Below are 14,738 nucleotides of genomic sequence, written 5' to 3' on the forward strand. Positions count from 1 at the left end.
TAAATATAGTGCTTTGCTGTTTACTAAGGAAAAGGAAGTACAAACTTACTATGTTTTATTTAGTACTCTGTATTTGTGTATTATTTAGTATTTTCTAGATTAGGAAAGTGAGACTTCCAGAAGTGACGTGCTTTCCCCAAGGTGGAAGTGGCCGAGCTCCAGGATCCTTCCCACATCCGCCTCTCCCACTTCTTTCTTCCTTTCTTAGCTGACGTTTGCAGCCTCTCTTTTCCGACTTGATGTATTAGGGAGATTAAGTTAAATAAATATGGATCACTCCTCATCAAGGCCTCTTTATTTGTCATCAGTTTTTCTCTCGATCATCTGCTGAATATGAGTCTTAATTTTCCTCCCATTCCTTTCAACTCCACTTTGTCCAGGTAAACATGGAACCACTTGAAGTGTCTTTTGCAGTCCTAGGACCTGCTACTAATTCTTCATCCTCTGAAACTCTTGAAGGTATGGTTTGTGTTTTTTAATGTAATTTTTAGTGTCTTCTTAAACATGGAGTGAAAGATAAAACACATACAACTCCCCTACTGTCTAGGGGACTCTGAAGATGTTACATTTGGAGATTCTTAAGAGCTGTAGTGAGAATTCTCTTAAGGAGACCATCCTCAGTCCGACAGCAGGAAGTCTTGACGGCGATCTTGTTAGTTAAGTATTTGCTATAGTAGTTAAATTTTAAAATCAGCGTAGTCCAAGTGAGGGAGACAGCCATCCTGCTAAAGTCTCCCACATGCTCACGGTCCTGATATGATACTCCCAGCAGCTAGCTCCAGCCGCATTGAACGGCTAACCCAGAGAATGAGGGGGATTCTCCTTAGTCTTTCCTCACGGCTACTCTCTGGTTCGAATAGGAACTATGACTCTCCTTTATGGGGTAGACCTCAGAGAATTCTAGTTAGGAGGAAGAGAGAGTTGTGGAAAGAGACCAATGTGAATATGCCGGGAACCCACTAATCAGGGCAGATTTTAACCAGACATGCGCAGAAAATGGAAGCAAGAGCAAGTCAGTCAGGCCACAGAGGATGCCATCAGCAGTGCCTGGCCTCTAAGAACAATGGCAGGAGCCTGAGGAGGAGAGAAGGAGACGGAGAGGCCTGCTGTTCTTGGTGAATGACACCGTCGTGGGGCCAAAGAGAGAAGTGCTCCTCCATTCTTACCTGGCTTCTGTTTCCCCTCGCAAGGAGAAGAGGTTTTTGCATGGGAAAAGACAAAACCAAAATGGCTGAATGTGGAGAGTTACACAAGGAATATGTAAAGAGCGTTTAGCCATCCGGGAGTTTAAGGTCATCCAGGCTGCTGAAGACACGGACGGGTGTCAGTGCTGAGCCACTGTGAGGCCTCTTTCAAAGAGTGGAGAATGGCAGAATTAATGGAGTCTGCATAGACCAACCAGCCTGCACGAGGTGTTACTGGGGGCACAGCTTCAAAAAGCGACCCTTGCTATCCAGGAGCTTTGATTCAAGTAGAGCGAGGCAGTACATGTGCAGCATAAATATCAGGAGAGGACTAGCCGCTGGGATCTGGAAAGGCTTCTTTTGGAGGAGGGGTCCTTGATCTGCATTTGGGGAAGGAGCGCATTCCAGGCCCCAGAGACATGTAGTGCAGAGGTTGGGGCAGACAGGTGATGGAACGCCAGGTATGTGGAACAAAAGAGGTCAGTGAGGCAGGACAGCAAAGTGTGGGGAGCAATAGAGTAGACCATCCTAGGCAGAGAGGCTGAGGCCAGTGGTGGAAAGGGCCTTCGATGCCAAACAGCAAAGATTCTGCCTTATTCTAAAGGATGTGAGGAAGTCGCTACTTAACTTCAATGCCAGGAAAAAGAATGGATAATGCCAGATTCGCCTTAGAAGGGCTGTTGGAAAGTATTTTGACAGGGTTAACTAAGTTGGTAGACCAGGAGGATGGTGCCATAGACCAGATTTACCTGTATGGAAAAGACAGAGAGGTATGGGCTTCAGGAAACTCCAGCTAGATGCATTCAGAAGACCTTGAGGAGGAAGAGGAGTTAATGCTAGTGGTTCGGTGTGTATTTGAAAGGGTGATGAAGCTGTCCAAAGGAGTTCTGCAAGTTAGTGCAGTGTCCATGTTCCATACCTCTGGTTCCTGCCTGCAAAGACTACAGAGATGCATTCTCTCATCTTGTCTCTTGGGCACAAACTTGGTCATTCTAATTACACAACGCTGCTTCTCTCTCTTTTTTTTTTTTTTTTTTTGTTCTTTCCATTGACATTGTGGTGATCCATGTCTGTACTGTTTTTCTGGGGCTTACTTTACACCATATCAGTTTTGTAAAAGTCTGCTCATTGAGCTAGGATTGTGAGACCCACCCCTCAGAGGTATTACACCCTACAAGGATCTACTTTAGGAACTGAGATTTCATCTGGAAAGAAAGACTTGGAAAGGGTACATGATAGCTCGCCTTAAGTATTAGAAAGCTTGCCAGCAACAGAGAGATCAGACCTGTTCTGGTTGGCCCTGGAGGGCAGTGCTGGGGACAGCGAATGAAAGTCACAGAGATCTCAGGCTTTATGTCAGAAGAAAATGGATAACGGTTGGACCTATCCACGAGGGGATGAGCAGCCCCCTTCATATGTTCCAGGTGATGGAGGACTGCTGAGAAAGACCAAATACTTGCCCATTTGAACTTGATCATCACCTAGGTTCCTTCCAAGTCCTGAGATTCTGTGATACCAGTTTCTGAGCATAACTACAGTTCCCCTGGCAAGTATAAGGACCTGGAAAAGGCTAAGGATTATCTAGTCTCCATTTAACTGATGAGAAAATTGATCTCAGGAAGACTTGATTTGGTTAAGATGACAGATAAATAGAGAACCCTAAATGTAAGATATCTCTGGACCATCTAGAGTGGCCTCAATCTTCTCTATCTGGCCACTTTTCATTTATTTATTTCATTTCCCATAAAAAATAATGTGCTTGGTCTTAATACTATTCAAGACATTTTAATATCAAGATGATGAACTGAATCAAAATTTTACAAAAACCTATGTCAATCAGTTACCAGAACTAAAAGTGTAGTGTCCAAATGCAGTTTAATTCAATAGATGTTCATTAAATGCTCACTATGTACAGGGTGGGTGCTATATTACATGCAAAAGACAGAAAGACATGAAAAATGTCTGCCCAGAAAGAGCTTACATTCTACTCATTCGTTATTAGCATGTCATTGTATTGACTGTTGCTTGAAATCAGAACACAATACGTTTTTCCCTTAGCAAACACGTTATGGTATCTGTAGCATGCTTTAATTTATGTATTAACACATTGCTTTTTTTTTTTTTTCGTAATGTATTAAATAGTTCTGCTATTTCAATCTGTTAATACATGGAAGCGACCTTGGAATCTTTAAGGCTCTATCATCAGAGCACAGACTTTGGCAGAAACCTGCCAGGCTGGAAGGGCTGTAAATACAGGTCCGGCTACAGTCTTAGTTTGCCAAGATGCAGATAACTTTGATTCACCACTGGAGGACTGGCTGGCTACGCAGTGGTGATTTCTTTTATTCTGATTTGTACCGAAGGTGTAGAGGCATCATACTGTAAATTGGAAGTTAGTGCTCCTGCAGTGAAACAGTGTTGGGCGGTCTTGAGAAAGGTCAAGTTTCATTGTGCTCGGTAGATGTCTGTACCTGGTTTCTAAACTTATCTTGGGTATCTAGAAGGTGTCAGGATGGCAATACATTCACCACCTCAGAAGTTATTATGAGTTCAGTGTTTCAGTGTGTGTGAGGGGACATCTTTTTGTCATTAGGCAGCTTAATTAAAATCCTGATTTTGCCTTGTGTTTTACTCATTCAGACACTGATGTTGTTAATTCTTCAAATAAGTGTGAAAAAATTTCCCCTTCCAAAGTTGAGAGGATAACACGATCCTCTAGCAAAAGGAAGGTAAGATATTTTTGGTTTTTTGTTCTGTTTGTGTTTTTTTTTAGTGTAACACTTTTACTTGAAGCTTTGATTGTTAATAGATTTTTGAGTGAAAAAAAATTTCTTTATGAAATGAATGTTTTTTTCTTTCCCTCCATTTTTTAATGGAGGGAATTCCAATCCTTTTTGATTGGATTCCAACAAACTCTCTTAAAAAAGAAATCCTTTCAAATTTGATAACTTTCTCCAGTACTTGTTAATGTAGCAAGCAGGTGATCTAGTTTAAAGAAAACTTTGTTTCAATTTAGAGCTTTTTTCCTTTTGTTGTAGCTGTATTGTCCTGAAATTTTAGTGGGGTGCAGGCAACCTTGGGGCAGTGAGATCTAAACAAGAGTCCTAAGTCCCTGCTTTGTCAACAAAATCTATTAAACAATGTTCTTTCTGTTTAAATAATTCAAATTTAATTGCAGTTGAATTAATGGAATTTTATTTGTAATTTCAAAATATTTGAATAGTCCCTCCTCCTAATTTTTATTCTATGAGTATTCAGGGTAGCAAATACTGGATTTGTGAACCTTACCTAATCCAATAGATTCTGATTCTTTTTTTTAATTGACAAATCAGTTATTAGTTTATTCCTTCTTTTCCTTAAATGTGATTGGTATAATAGATGATACAGTCCTGGCTTTATGTATCAGTTCGAGATCAGGTTGGAAACTTTGAGTTGATTGCAGTGGATCATTCCAGCAGTTTTCTCCTTATAAGTCTTAAAATCAGTTACAATTTCATGGTGGTGTTTGAGGGAAAAGTAGCACATGGAAGGGTAAGAGGCCGTGTAACAGAAAAAAAAAAAAAAAAAAAGGAAAATTATGTGATTGACACAATGTGCTTTTTTCCCCAGTGTCTTAGTTAACAACTAACACGAGAGTTTTAAAGCTTAACATTGTCTTTCTAACTTCAGATTTTATATTTGCTACAGCAGTCGGCTAATGTTACTGAAGAAGCTGATTTTAGCAACCTAGTTAGCACAGGTGTTAAGCTTGATAGGGAAAGGAAATACAGTAGGAAGACAGCACAAAGAACAAAGAACACTAACAGAACAGCATCGAAACAGATAGAGGTAAGTGTGTGCAGCCCTGGCCCTCCTCCCAGGTCGCAGCTGAGGGGGCTCTGCCAGGCAGCCGCCTCCTCCTCCTCACCTGCTCTTGCTGTGGTCATTCAGCAGCACAGGGGGCATCTACTCCTCTTTGACCACTCTTCCTAAGTCGTGGGAGGGAGCCAGAGTGGCCTTGTTTACTCAGTGTTCCACTTTCCCGTTTCCTCCAGCTCTTCTCCATCACGTCCAGGCTTTTTGTATTCCTGCTTTTCTTGCCTCTTCCTTGCCCTTGGGCTGGTCAGTATTACTCTTTGAACAAGTATTTCCCACAGTATTCCAGGTATGATGCTTGTCATCACTAAGTATAGTACTGGACTTTTATTAGTAAGACCTAAAACATATTCTTTTTTTTTAGCAGCCACATATTACTTTTGACTCATGTTAAATTTGTGATTTCATTTCTTTGTCTCCTCAGTGCGTTAGCTTGGTGTCTGGCACGTGGCAACCCCTTAATAAGTGCGTGTTGACTTGGATCAACTAAAACAGCTGCCAGGCCAGGTTTCTTCCATGTTATAATTGCATTTTTTTTTAATGTACTTAGCTGAATTCAATACTTTGTATCTTATCCTTTTAGTTTCCAGCTTTAATTCAGTCCATTGCTTTTCTGATCAAGATAATTTTGAATGTTTATCTTGTCCTTTCTTACACGTTGGTTATTGAATCTAGCTTTCTGTCATAGACAGATTTCATCCCAGCCTAGACCTGTAGAAAAGCACCCTCTAAAGTGGAGATTTGAGCTGTATTCATTACAGTAGTTCAGAATGTTGCAGTGCGAAAGAGGAGCAGCCTTGGAATCGGAGGCCTAGTTCTGACTTTAGGACACCGGGCAAGTTCATTGAGCCTCCCCTGGTCTGTTTATCCCTCTGTAAAGTGGTTACAGTACACCAACTATACTTTTAGATATTGTTGTGATGATCAAATGATGTACTTTATAATGTAGAGCACTATGTCAACGTATTATTGTTGCAGTTACTAATAATAATATATAATAAATATCCAGCCCACTTCTCACTGTATGATCTCTAAGACTATAAGGGAAAACTGTTAGGTACTTTGTAGAAATAAAAAACAACTTTTAAAAATTCTCAGTGAAGTTCTGCTGCATATTGTTTTGACATATGTCTCTTTCTTGAGTTAGAATTGTGGCAGCTCACATCTCCACAGGTGGAGGCACATTGTTTCCAACTGCATGTTGTAGCCCGCCTCCACCTTTTCCATCCTCGCCTGCTGCTTTGCTCTGTTCTCCTGTCCGAATTTTATGGGGGTCAGATGTGGCCTAACACCTTAGGAGCCATTGGAGCACCCAGGCTCTGTCCCTTCTCCTCACTCTGGCCAGATGACTTTGTTTGCTCGTGCGTGTCTGATGATAATCCTGATTACTGCTCCTTCTGCAAAATTATTATTTGACAATTGTCCTTCAGGTGTCCTTCAACTTTGGGTTTTTGGAAACCACGCTGTTCCAAGACTTGTAGCCAAGACACTTGGGATCACTAGAATCATTGTGTAGTTTCCTAGAAACAATCCAGGCCCTTCTCTTGTTTCTGTTCAATTCTGAATCTCGCTTTTTATCGTTTCACAGCGTCTCTCTGAGATGGATAAGCATTCTTTTATCAGTCTTTCATTTGCATATGGACAAAGTGAAGCAAAATTCTTTTGAGTGTCTTTGGTTCTAATTTGGAAGACTCTTCAAGGTTCTGGGACTTGACAGAATTGGAGCAGTGATTTCAGCTGCAAACCAGGAACGGGACCATCATTATCTAGAGTGGGGACGACTGGTTGAAAATCGTTCAGACATATGAAGACAATCGAATAAAGAATTTGAGTGATAGAGATGATGTAAAAATTATAAAGGATGATAACACTGCTTCTGTTTTATACATTTTCTTAGGTGTTAAAAAATTGCGGAAGGAGGAAAGGAAAAGGAAAAGGAAAGAGGTCACAGAAATCTTTCTGTGGCCTAAGAGAGGTAGCTTCTAAGAAACCTCTTCTGAGTCCTATTCCTGAGATCCCCGAGAGCCCTTCTACAGCAACACCCAATGCGCAAAGAATGCCGCTTCCGTGGCGCTCAGGTATATAGTACTTTTCCTTTGGTTTCTCGGTTAGTCATTTTAAAACATGAAGTAGGGCACTGTAGCTGCTTCTATCAATGTGGGCGAGTAAGTTGAGGTTGCAATCCATTTCCACCCCGTCCTACATCATTCTTGCACGTATTTATTCTCTTCTGAATAATCCACAGGCATAACAATTGCTCACCAAACATCTGTTGACCAGTTAATCATGCGTTGGACATACTAATGTAACTGTGCCCTGAAGGACTTTGAATTTCTCCAGGAGGTCGTGCTGTAGCCTAAGGAGGAAGCAGTGGTCGGGGAAGAGGGCTCCGGGCTACCCAGCCTTTTCCTGTCCCTCTGCCCAAGGGGCTTTCAGTTAACTTGCCTCTATCCTATTTGATAGGAAAGATCACTTGTACACTTAGCCATGTATTTGGACATGAGAAATAAATTCATTTTAGTTTACGGTAGGGGTGACTGTTTATTCGTTTTTCCAGCTCAGTATAAAAAGTTTTTCATATCTTCATTAAAAAAATTGGTTTTGTTCAGTTGGAATCATTTCTTCAACTGCTACTGACTTTTTTGAGATACACTCACCCTTTTCCACCCTGTCCCTGCTGCCCAATCTTTCTTTCTCCAATCCATAACATTTTTCGCTATTACTTTTAGAATATTTCAGTAGACTCATCCTAAATATTTACCACGTAATCCCCAGACCCACTTGACAAGCTTCTTATATCAGATTGGGAAACTGATCTAGGAAATCAGAGAGTTTGTGAGTGGGACATGGGGCTACACATTCATACCATCTCCCGTAGTAATCATGGTAGTGAATTTGATTCTTATCCTCTGAACACGAAGGGGAGGAGGCGGCCCTACTAGATGTGGTGTCCTGTTGAATGGCTGAATGGGAACTGAAGCCTGGTGTGGGGCTGCCGAGTAGAGAGGAATGTAATGAGGACTGATTCATGTTCCAATTCGTTTGAATCTTAACTGATTTTTTTTCCATTTTACCTAAGACTATTATTACACTAAGGGTAATCAGCTCCTCTAAAGCACATTGTGAAATCAAGCCATTACTACTTTCCTTATTACTGTCTAAAGACTAAAACTTTCATGATAATTTTCAAGGCAAATAACTTTTGCTGTATATTTTAAAGAAGCATTTGGCTCATTTATATTCAGTTCATTTTTTTTTGTGGGACTTAGGATTTCATCATTATTGGGGAATCTCTCGTGATACAGATCAAATTCTTAAAGAGTTACCTCCCGCACTGAGAGGTTAAATGACTTCTCTGTCATCACACAGCGAGTACAAAGCAAAACCCAGACTTGAACCCTGGTTTTCTAGCCTCCGAGACTAGCCATTAGGCCGCACTGCTTCTAGTTATTCACAAACTTACTAGTTTGGATGTATTTAATATCAAGCATCTTCTAGGATTCAGAGTACCACTGTGCTCTGTAAAGACCATATTGCAGTGAAAGTCTTCAATTTAAAAACTAAATTTTTAAAAATTGGCTCACTGATTTAGAGAGGTCTGGTCTGCAACCATGTTTCCAAATGGGCTTCCTTAAGATGTAGGAGGTGCTTCTCCCTTTATTGGACGTCATCACATCAGACAAAAGCTAGATGTCCATTTGTTTTCTAGAGGGGAGAGTTCCTTTAAGGGAGAGTTCCTTTAACATTAAGATTCACAGTGCCCTATGTATATGTTCAAAAATAACTTACAATTTTTTTACTGATTAAATACCATCGTAACTCTTTGTGCCTATTTGTTATCAAAGCTTTATATAATTATTTTATTCAATAGTTGGTTCAGTTCCCCTCTCTCTTGTTTTCTTCTCCAAACTATATATCTAAACATGATGCATTGGAAATAAATTATTGGATGGAATTTGGTGAAAGACAGGACCATATTGGATCTAGTACAGATAGTTTATTTTTGGAAATACCAAAAATATTTTGTCACTATACAGTTCAATCCCTAATTGGATCCACTGATGTAATATGATAAAATGGTTTAGTAGAATAATTCATTTAAAAATTTTGCCTCTTCTCCAGTATGTAAGTAGGAATTCATGAAAACTTGATAAATATTTATGTATCTGTGAAATCGTATAAATAACCCAGCTTACAGGTTGGTTGCATAGACTAGGTCTACCCCACGTTAATACTAAATTATGTATTACATTACTTTGTGTTAGATTGTTTTATTAGCCAAGTAGAAAGGACTGATTTGTCAATTTCATTTTTTGTGGTAACAATTTAGAATTACAGAGTTGTAACACTTACACTGGACAATGTAGTAGCAATTCTTTGTAATTAAGTGTTATGCTGTGACTTATCTGTGATAAAGAAACCCTATCAAAGAATGCAGAAAATCTGATTTTAGTCCCGTCTTTATTATTGATCTTAGACACATTAGCCATTTTTCTCTGCTTCAGTTCCTTGGTCATGTCTCCATACGTGACAGACATGGGTTTTGCACAAGTTGGTGGAATCCATGAGGGAAGTATATCACCAGAAAAGCGTTTATAGAATTGAAATGTTTTCATGAGCTAGATGATACAGATTGACTCATTCAACAAATATTTTGGGTACCTGAACTCTTGTTATGACGGAGAAATAGGAGGTAGCTAAGGAGAGTATCCTCTGTGATGGGTGGAAGATTTGGTAGGTTGCTTGCAAGACAAAATAGGGTGGTGTATCATGGTTTTGCAAGGTACAGAACACAAGGTGTATACAAGCAACAGTTTTTAAAGTTTTAAGTTTGTTCTTCATTGTTACCTTTTTGTCAGATTGTCTTGATTTGCCAAAAGAGGATTACAACACTTCCAAAGATAGAGATGAAGATGCCATGAACTCTGATCTAAATAAAGCAGTTGAAAAACCCAGAAATAAATATTTGCCCCAGAACTCAGAAACCTTGGATCCGTCTTGCACAGAAGAAGACACCTCTGAATGTTTCAGTTCTGATAGAGAAGGTGACTCATCCCTTGGTCATGTGACTTTTGACCAGGGTTCAAGTGTCAGTACAATAGCAGCTTATGGAAGTGGCCGTATTCAACGTGCCAACAAGCTGGAGCGTCGAGACCACGCAAAGAAAAGGACTAAGAACCACGACGTCTGTCTTCTTTCTCCAGCGTTAACTCTTGCGGTAGAAGAAGAAGTGACTCCTGGTGTCCCCGAGTCCAGTTTTTTTCTGTTGCAGCCCCTGCGGTCTGCTGCTGTTATCCCAAACGTGGAAAGCGTTTGTGAGTCTGAAGGTGCCGACGGCACGCAGCAAGTGGAAGAGCTGAGCACGTCCCGTGAGCAGCAAGAAGATGCTTTCGTGGCTTCTGAAGGACGACCAAAGGCAGAACTGAGTCACGGAGAAGATGGCGCCGCCAATGAAGACGGGGAACAAATCCTAAGTCGCGGCCAAGAGTCGAAGCAGAGAAAACCGAAAGCGCACAGCGGCGTCTTAGCTTGCAGAAGTCTTCTAAAGAGGCGGAGAAGAAGCTCTATTTACCGTCCGGCTGATGAGGACGTCCATTTCGAGGAGCCGACCGCCTGTCCGGTGGAAGAACTGCCTTTTGACAATTCTGCCCTCTTCACCGATTTAACCGAGTCTATCAAACAAGCTTTTAGGAGGCTGAGCACCAGTGGGACAAGAGTGAGACGCAGCACGAGATTGCGAAGAGACTCAGTAAACCAGGGCCTCGTTTGGGTTTCGCTCCCAGGCCCCTCTCCTTCCTCTGCTGCTCACCGAGCCAAAAGGAGGACAGTGTGTTCCTCTACCACCAGAGAATTCGAAGATCTGTCCTCCGCACAAGGGCCCTGTCTCTCGTCTTCTGTCTCCGACAGAGAAACCTCGGAGAATGGCTCCGTGTCTGATGCTTCTCACGGAGCCAGGAGGAAGAGCTTTTGTGTCTCTGCTCTTTCAGAGACCAGACGTGCCTCCGGATCCAAATACTGCAGGAGAACGAGCCGTTCTCATAGGAATGAGGAAAACCACCCAGATGACTTAGAAAAAATGGAAGCGTTGGCGAATCCAAACAATATCTGACATTTCCGGCATTCGTTTTACAAGTGGGAAGGTAACTATATGTTTAAGAGATTGTTTATTTGCATTGTCATCCTTCAGAATGCTTTATTATTCATGAACATTTCTTTTGAAAGGTCAACAAACTAAACCAGTTAAAAATAGATGTTAAATGTGTCTTCTTCATAGTTAACCTTTTTAAAGGAAAATAATCCATTTTTTCTCCTTCAAGGTAAATGATGCTTCAGTGAGACTGAAACTAGGAAAGAATGAAAATTTTAGACCATTAATGTTAGGAATCCCCAGTTTTTATTGAGTAAAATATCCAAAACTAACTGGAAATTCTATTTTTGGAAAAGCTCCTTTAGATATCTAAATCTGACTAATTAGGTAATTAGAAAAAATAGTTGTAATTGATATTATAGAGAGATAGAAGGGGCTTTGAGTAAATTGGAATCAAATTAACCTTAGGCTATAAAAGACAGTAAGAAGGGTGGGTGTTGACTTTTAAAAATACTATAAGAAGGCAGAGACAGTTTTTCTAAATATGAAAATACATCCCTTCATAAAATTTTGTCTAGGAAGTAAAGAACAATTTTTTAGGCAGTTGATAAAAAGCTAGACTACTTGGCTTGCAGATTTCAAAATCTTGATAATGTTATGTCTGTCTCCAGTGAAAATTGTACATAAAATTATTAAAATCCAATATGAAATATATACTTATTTAAGATAATTTTTCCAGTGACTTGTTTTCAAAAAATAAATGCACCGCTGAAGATTTTTTTTTTAAATGAGCTTGACGAGAAGACATTGTTTGCTTTCAATTAAGCTGTCTATCTCTTCAGATAAATAGGTGGTTGGTTAAGATGCAGTGTTTTGTAATTCTTGGTGCTAAGATCACCCAGACAGTTACAGCTAACTCAGAAGCTTATTGAAAATTTTCTTCTCAACATGAAGTGATGCTATCATGGTTTAATTTTCAGTAACCACTTTTAAATGATCTTAATTGGTTGGGCCCAAGAAAAATAGTCTGCTGGTGTGTGGATGGCATTAGATCTCAGCTTACCCTTAAAAAGCAAAATCCTTTCCTTTATCCCTTGGCATTTCCACTTGGGAGCTTCTGCTAGCACTGGCGTGAGTTTAGCTTTTCTTTGTTGAGCTGGAGTCTCATCAGTCACTAGGTGAATGGGCACAAGGACTTTGTAAGACCGAAAAAACCCTGGTATGTCTTGAACTTATAAAAATCCATATAAATCATTGTGTCATTAAACAGTTTTCTTTGAAGTCCTATTAAACCTTTCTGCTGTAATAGCAGAAACTTGTTAACAAATAGAACTCTTTATAAATAACACAACAAGGAAAAAACTCCTGCTGTGATGGAACATTTTTTCTCTTCTGTAAAGAGACTGCGTTACCTTCTTGGCACCAGTAGGTCTGGGACCCCTGCTGCTAAGACTAATGTATTTTACATTAACACTCAGAGTGATCCCAACTCCTGCTAAAGGGTGGATTGTTTCCAAAGCTTGGTTTTTGGCAATATAAGACATTTACGGACTTTTTTTTCCGTTTATGGTTGATATGGTTAGCAAATCATCTGTACCTCGAAAAAAGTACTTGATTTTCTGTTATATCTTTTTTCCAAACAAATTTAGTCTGTAGCTCTCAATATTTTATCAGTCTTTTGTTTCTTTATTGTTTAGCATGAGAGTGAAACCTTTTCTGATGTGATCTATAATGCTTCAGTTTTCTCTAGTCTAACGCAGCATCAGATGATTTTTATGTTTATGAAATAAAATCGAATTTTCTCTCTTTCAATTCCCAGCCTATACTAACAGGGAGGGGAATATGTTTGGTATGTGTATGTTTCCTTTATCTCTTCATGATCTTTCACTGTAAACTTGTTTGTCTTTTTATGACTAAAGATGAAAATAAAATGTTGTATACACTTTTGAATTACTATTGGCTTCAAAATGTTTCATTATAAACATTTTACTTGGTTTCTACAGATAACAATAGGCAGTTTTCTCAAAAACAGAAGATCTGAAGAATTAAAGCAACTTAGAAGCAATTTCATCCAAGAAACTCTGTGTTGTAAAGATTTTAAATGTTAAGATTTCTGAATTTGATCATGCTTGTTTGCTTTTACTGTTTTTCATGGGTGGTGAAAACAAAGATCATGATGTACTTATGTTGTGTTCATTTTTTCTGACTGCCTTGCTTCCAAACATCTTTACTCTTAGTACATTTTCTTGAAATCTCCCTGTATCCTAAAAATTTTAAGATAAAATCTTTGAATTGCTTTTTATATTGATGTAAATTCTTCTTTGTACCAGAAGATGGCAGCCTGACATGAGACTTTTTGTGTATTTAATTATAAATCCAGGGCAACACCTGATTATTTTTGTGTGTTCGTTCTTTAAACTATCCCCCAATTATTTGGTGTGAAATAAGACCTCTGATAGTTAAGCTGGGCACCCCCAATCCTTTCTAGCGAGTCAGCCTCTAACAGCTTCCCACACAGATATCTTGGTTGGTTTTCTTATGCGTCCCACCCTCACCCCAACTCCTGCTTTTTGCTGCTCTGTTTTCTCCAGTCTTCTTCTGAGTCTTGGCCCTACCTTTTACTCCCCTTCTGCAGAGGATGCCCTGGTTGGCAGGTTCAGGTTCCATGCTTAGCTCCAGTAATCTTCTCTTAGCTTGACACAGACACAGAATTGGGGAGGTTGTTTGTAATAGATTTTAAAGATAGCCCTTGATCACAGCTGATGTATTTAAATTTGGGAGGCCTGGGGGGGTGCAGGGACAGGTTATGTGAATTGATGTCCAGCTGGAGCACTCAGCTAGAAATATGTGTTTTCTTACTCTCTACCTATATTGGAAAGAGGCAAGTCACATGGAAACAAGCCGATGTAGCTAATGCACGTTGGGTCCGCAAACCAAAATGGACTCCCCACAGCCTGTTTGTGGAGCTCAGGGCACATTCTTCACAACCTCCTTCCATTTCTGGGCCTGCCGTGGAGCCAATTAGTCTTGCCTCTTGCCATCCCTCTCTTGTTGGGGGTGGTTATACTAGGTTAGTTCTCTACTTTAAAAACTGGTCTTTTTTCTATCTGGTAGTTTGGTTCAGTTTTCCTTTTTCCCTTGTTTGGAGTAATTCCTCCTCCCCTCTCCCCAGCCCCCCAGTAGGGGATAGGAAGGAGACAATCTTAGGTCACTATAAGACAGAAGAAAGGAGCTTGCAGGGCCTTAACACGCCAGAAGTCTGGTTGGGATAATTGACATCAGTGGAGAGCGACACTACTTACTATCCCCAAGAAATTGAGGGTCAATGGACGACCCGTTGGAGAAACAGAGAAAAAACCTGAGTGATCTGAGGTATGCTTGGAGTGTTATTCCTGCTAACCTGTCATCGTTTCTTTTCATTAGTTAGGTAAATACTTGCTGAATTAAAAAAGAGGGAAAGATTATATTTCATCCATTTTACATCCATTTTACTGGCCTTTAGTGAGCAGAAACATAACTTTTTTAAAATAGTAAAGATTGAAATAAAAATTCATGAGAAAATATTGACTAACTGAAAGATAATCATTAACTTTCTAAGAATTTTGGTTGAA

At 39.9% G+C, this 14,738-nt stretch overlaps 1 protein-coding gene across 3 annotated transcripts in view; it reads left to right on the forward strand.

Annotated features, from left to right (window-relative positions):
* The window catches only part of CDCA2 (cell division cycle associated 2), a 48,831-nt gene extending 35,312 nt beyond the window's left edge, over positions 1-13,519 (forward strand). Inside the window, exons 11-16 of one of the 3 annotated variants that reach the window (XM_027839996.1) lie at positions 381-459; positions 3,825-3,913; positions 4,854-5,012; positions 6,937-7,117; positions 9,899-11,179; positions 13,131-13,519. In XM_027839996.1, coding sequence (XP_027695797.1) covers positions 381-459; positions 3,825-3,913; positions 4,854-5,012; positions 6,937-7,117; positions 9,899-11,148 — 1,758 coding nt within the window. In that variant the 3' untranslated portion in view covers positions 11,149-11,179; positions 13,131-13,519. The remainder of the gene's footprint in view (positions 1-380; positions 460-3,824; positions 3,914-4,853; positions 5,013-6,936; positions 7,118-9,898; positions 11,180-13,130) is intronic. The other 2 variants (XM_027839997.1, XM_027839998.1) reach the window with 2 other exon arrangements.
* The last annotated feature ends 1,219 nt before the right edge of the window (positions 13,520-14,738 follow it).

Source organism: Vombatus ursinus, unplaced genomic scaffold (genome assembly GCF_900497805.2).
Source record: "Vombatus ursinus unplaced genomic scaffold, bare-nosed wombat genome assembly UNPS02014837.1, whole genome shotgun sequence".
NCBI lineage: Eukaryota > Metazoa > Chordata > Mammalia > Diprotodontia > Vombatidae > Vombatus > Vombatus ursinus.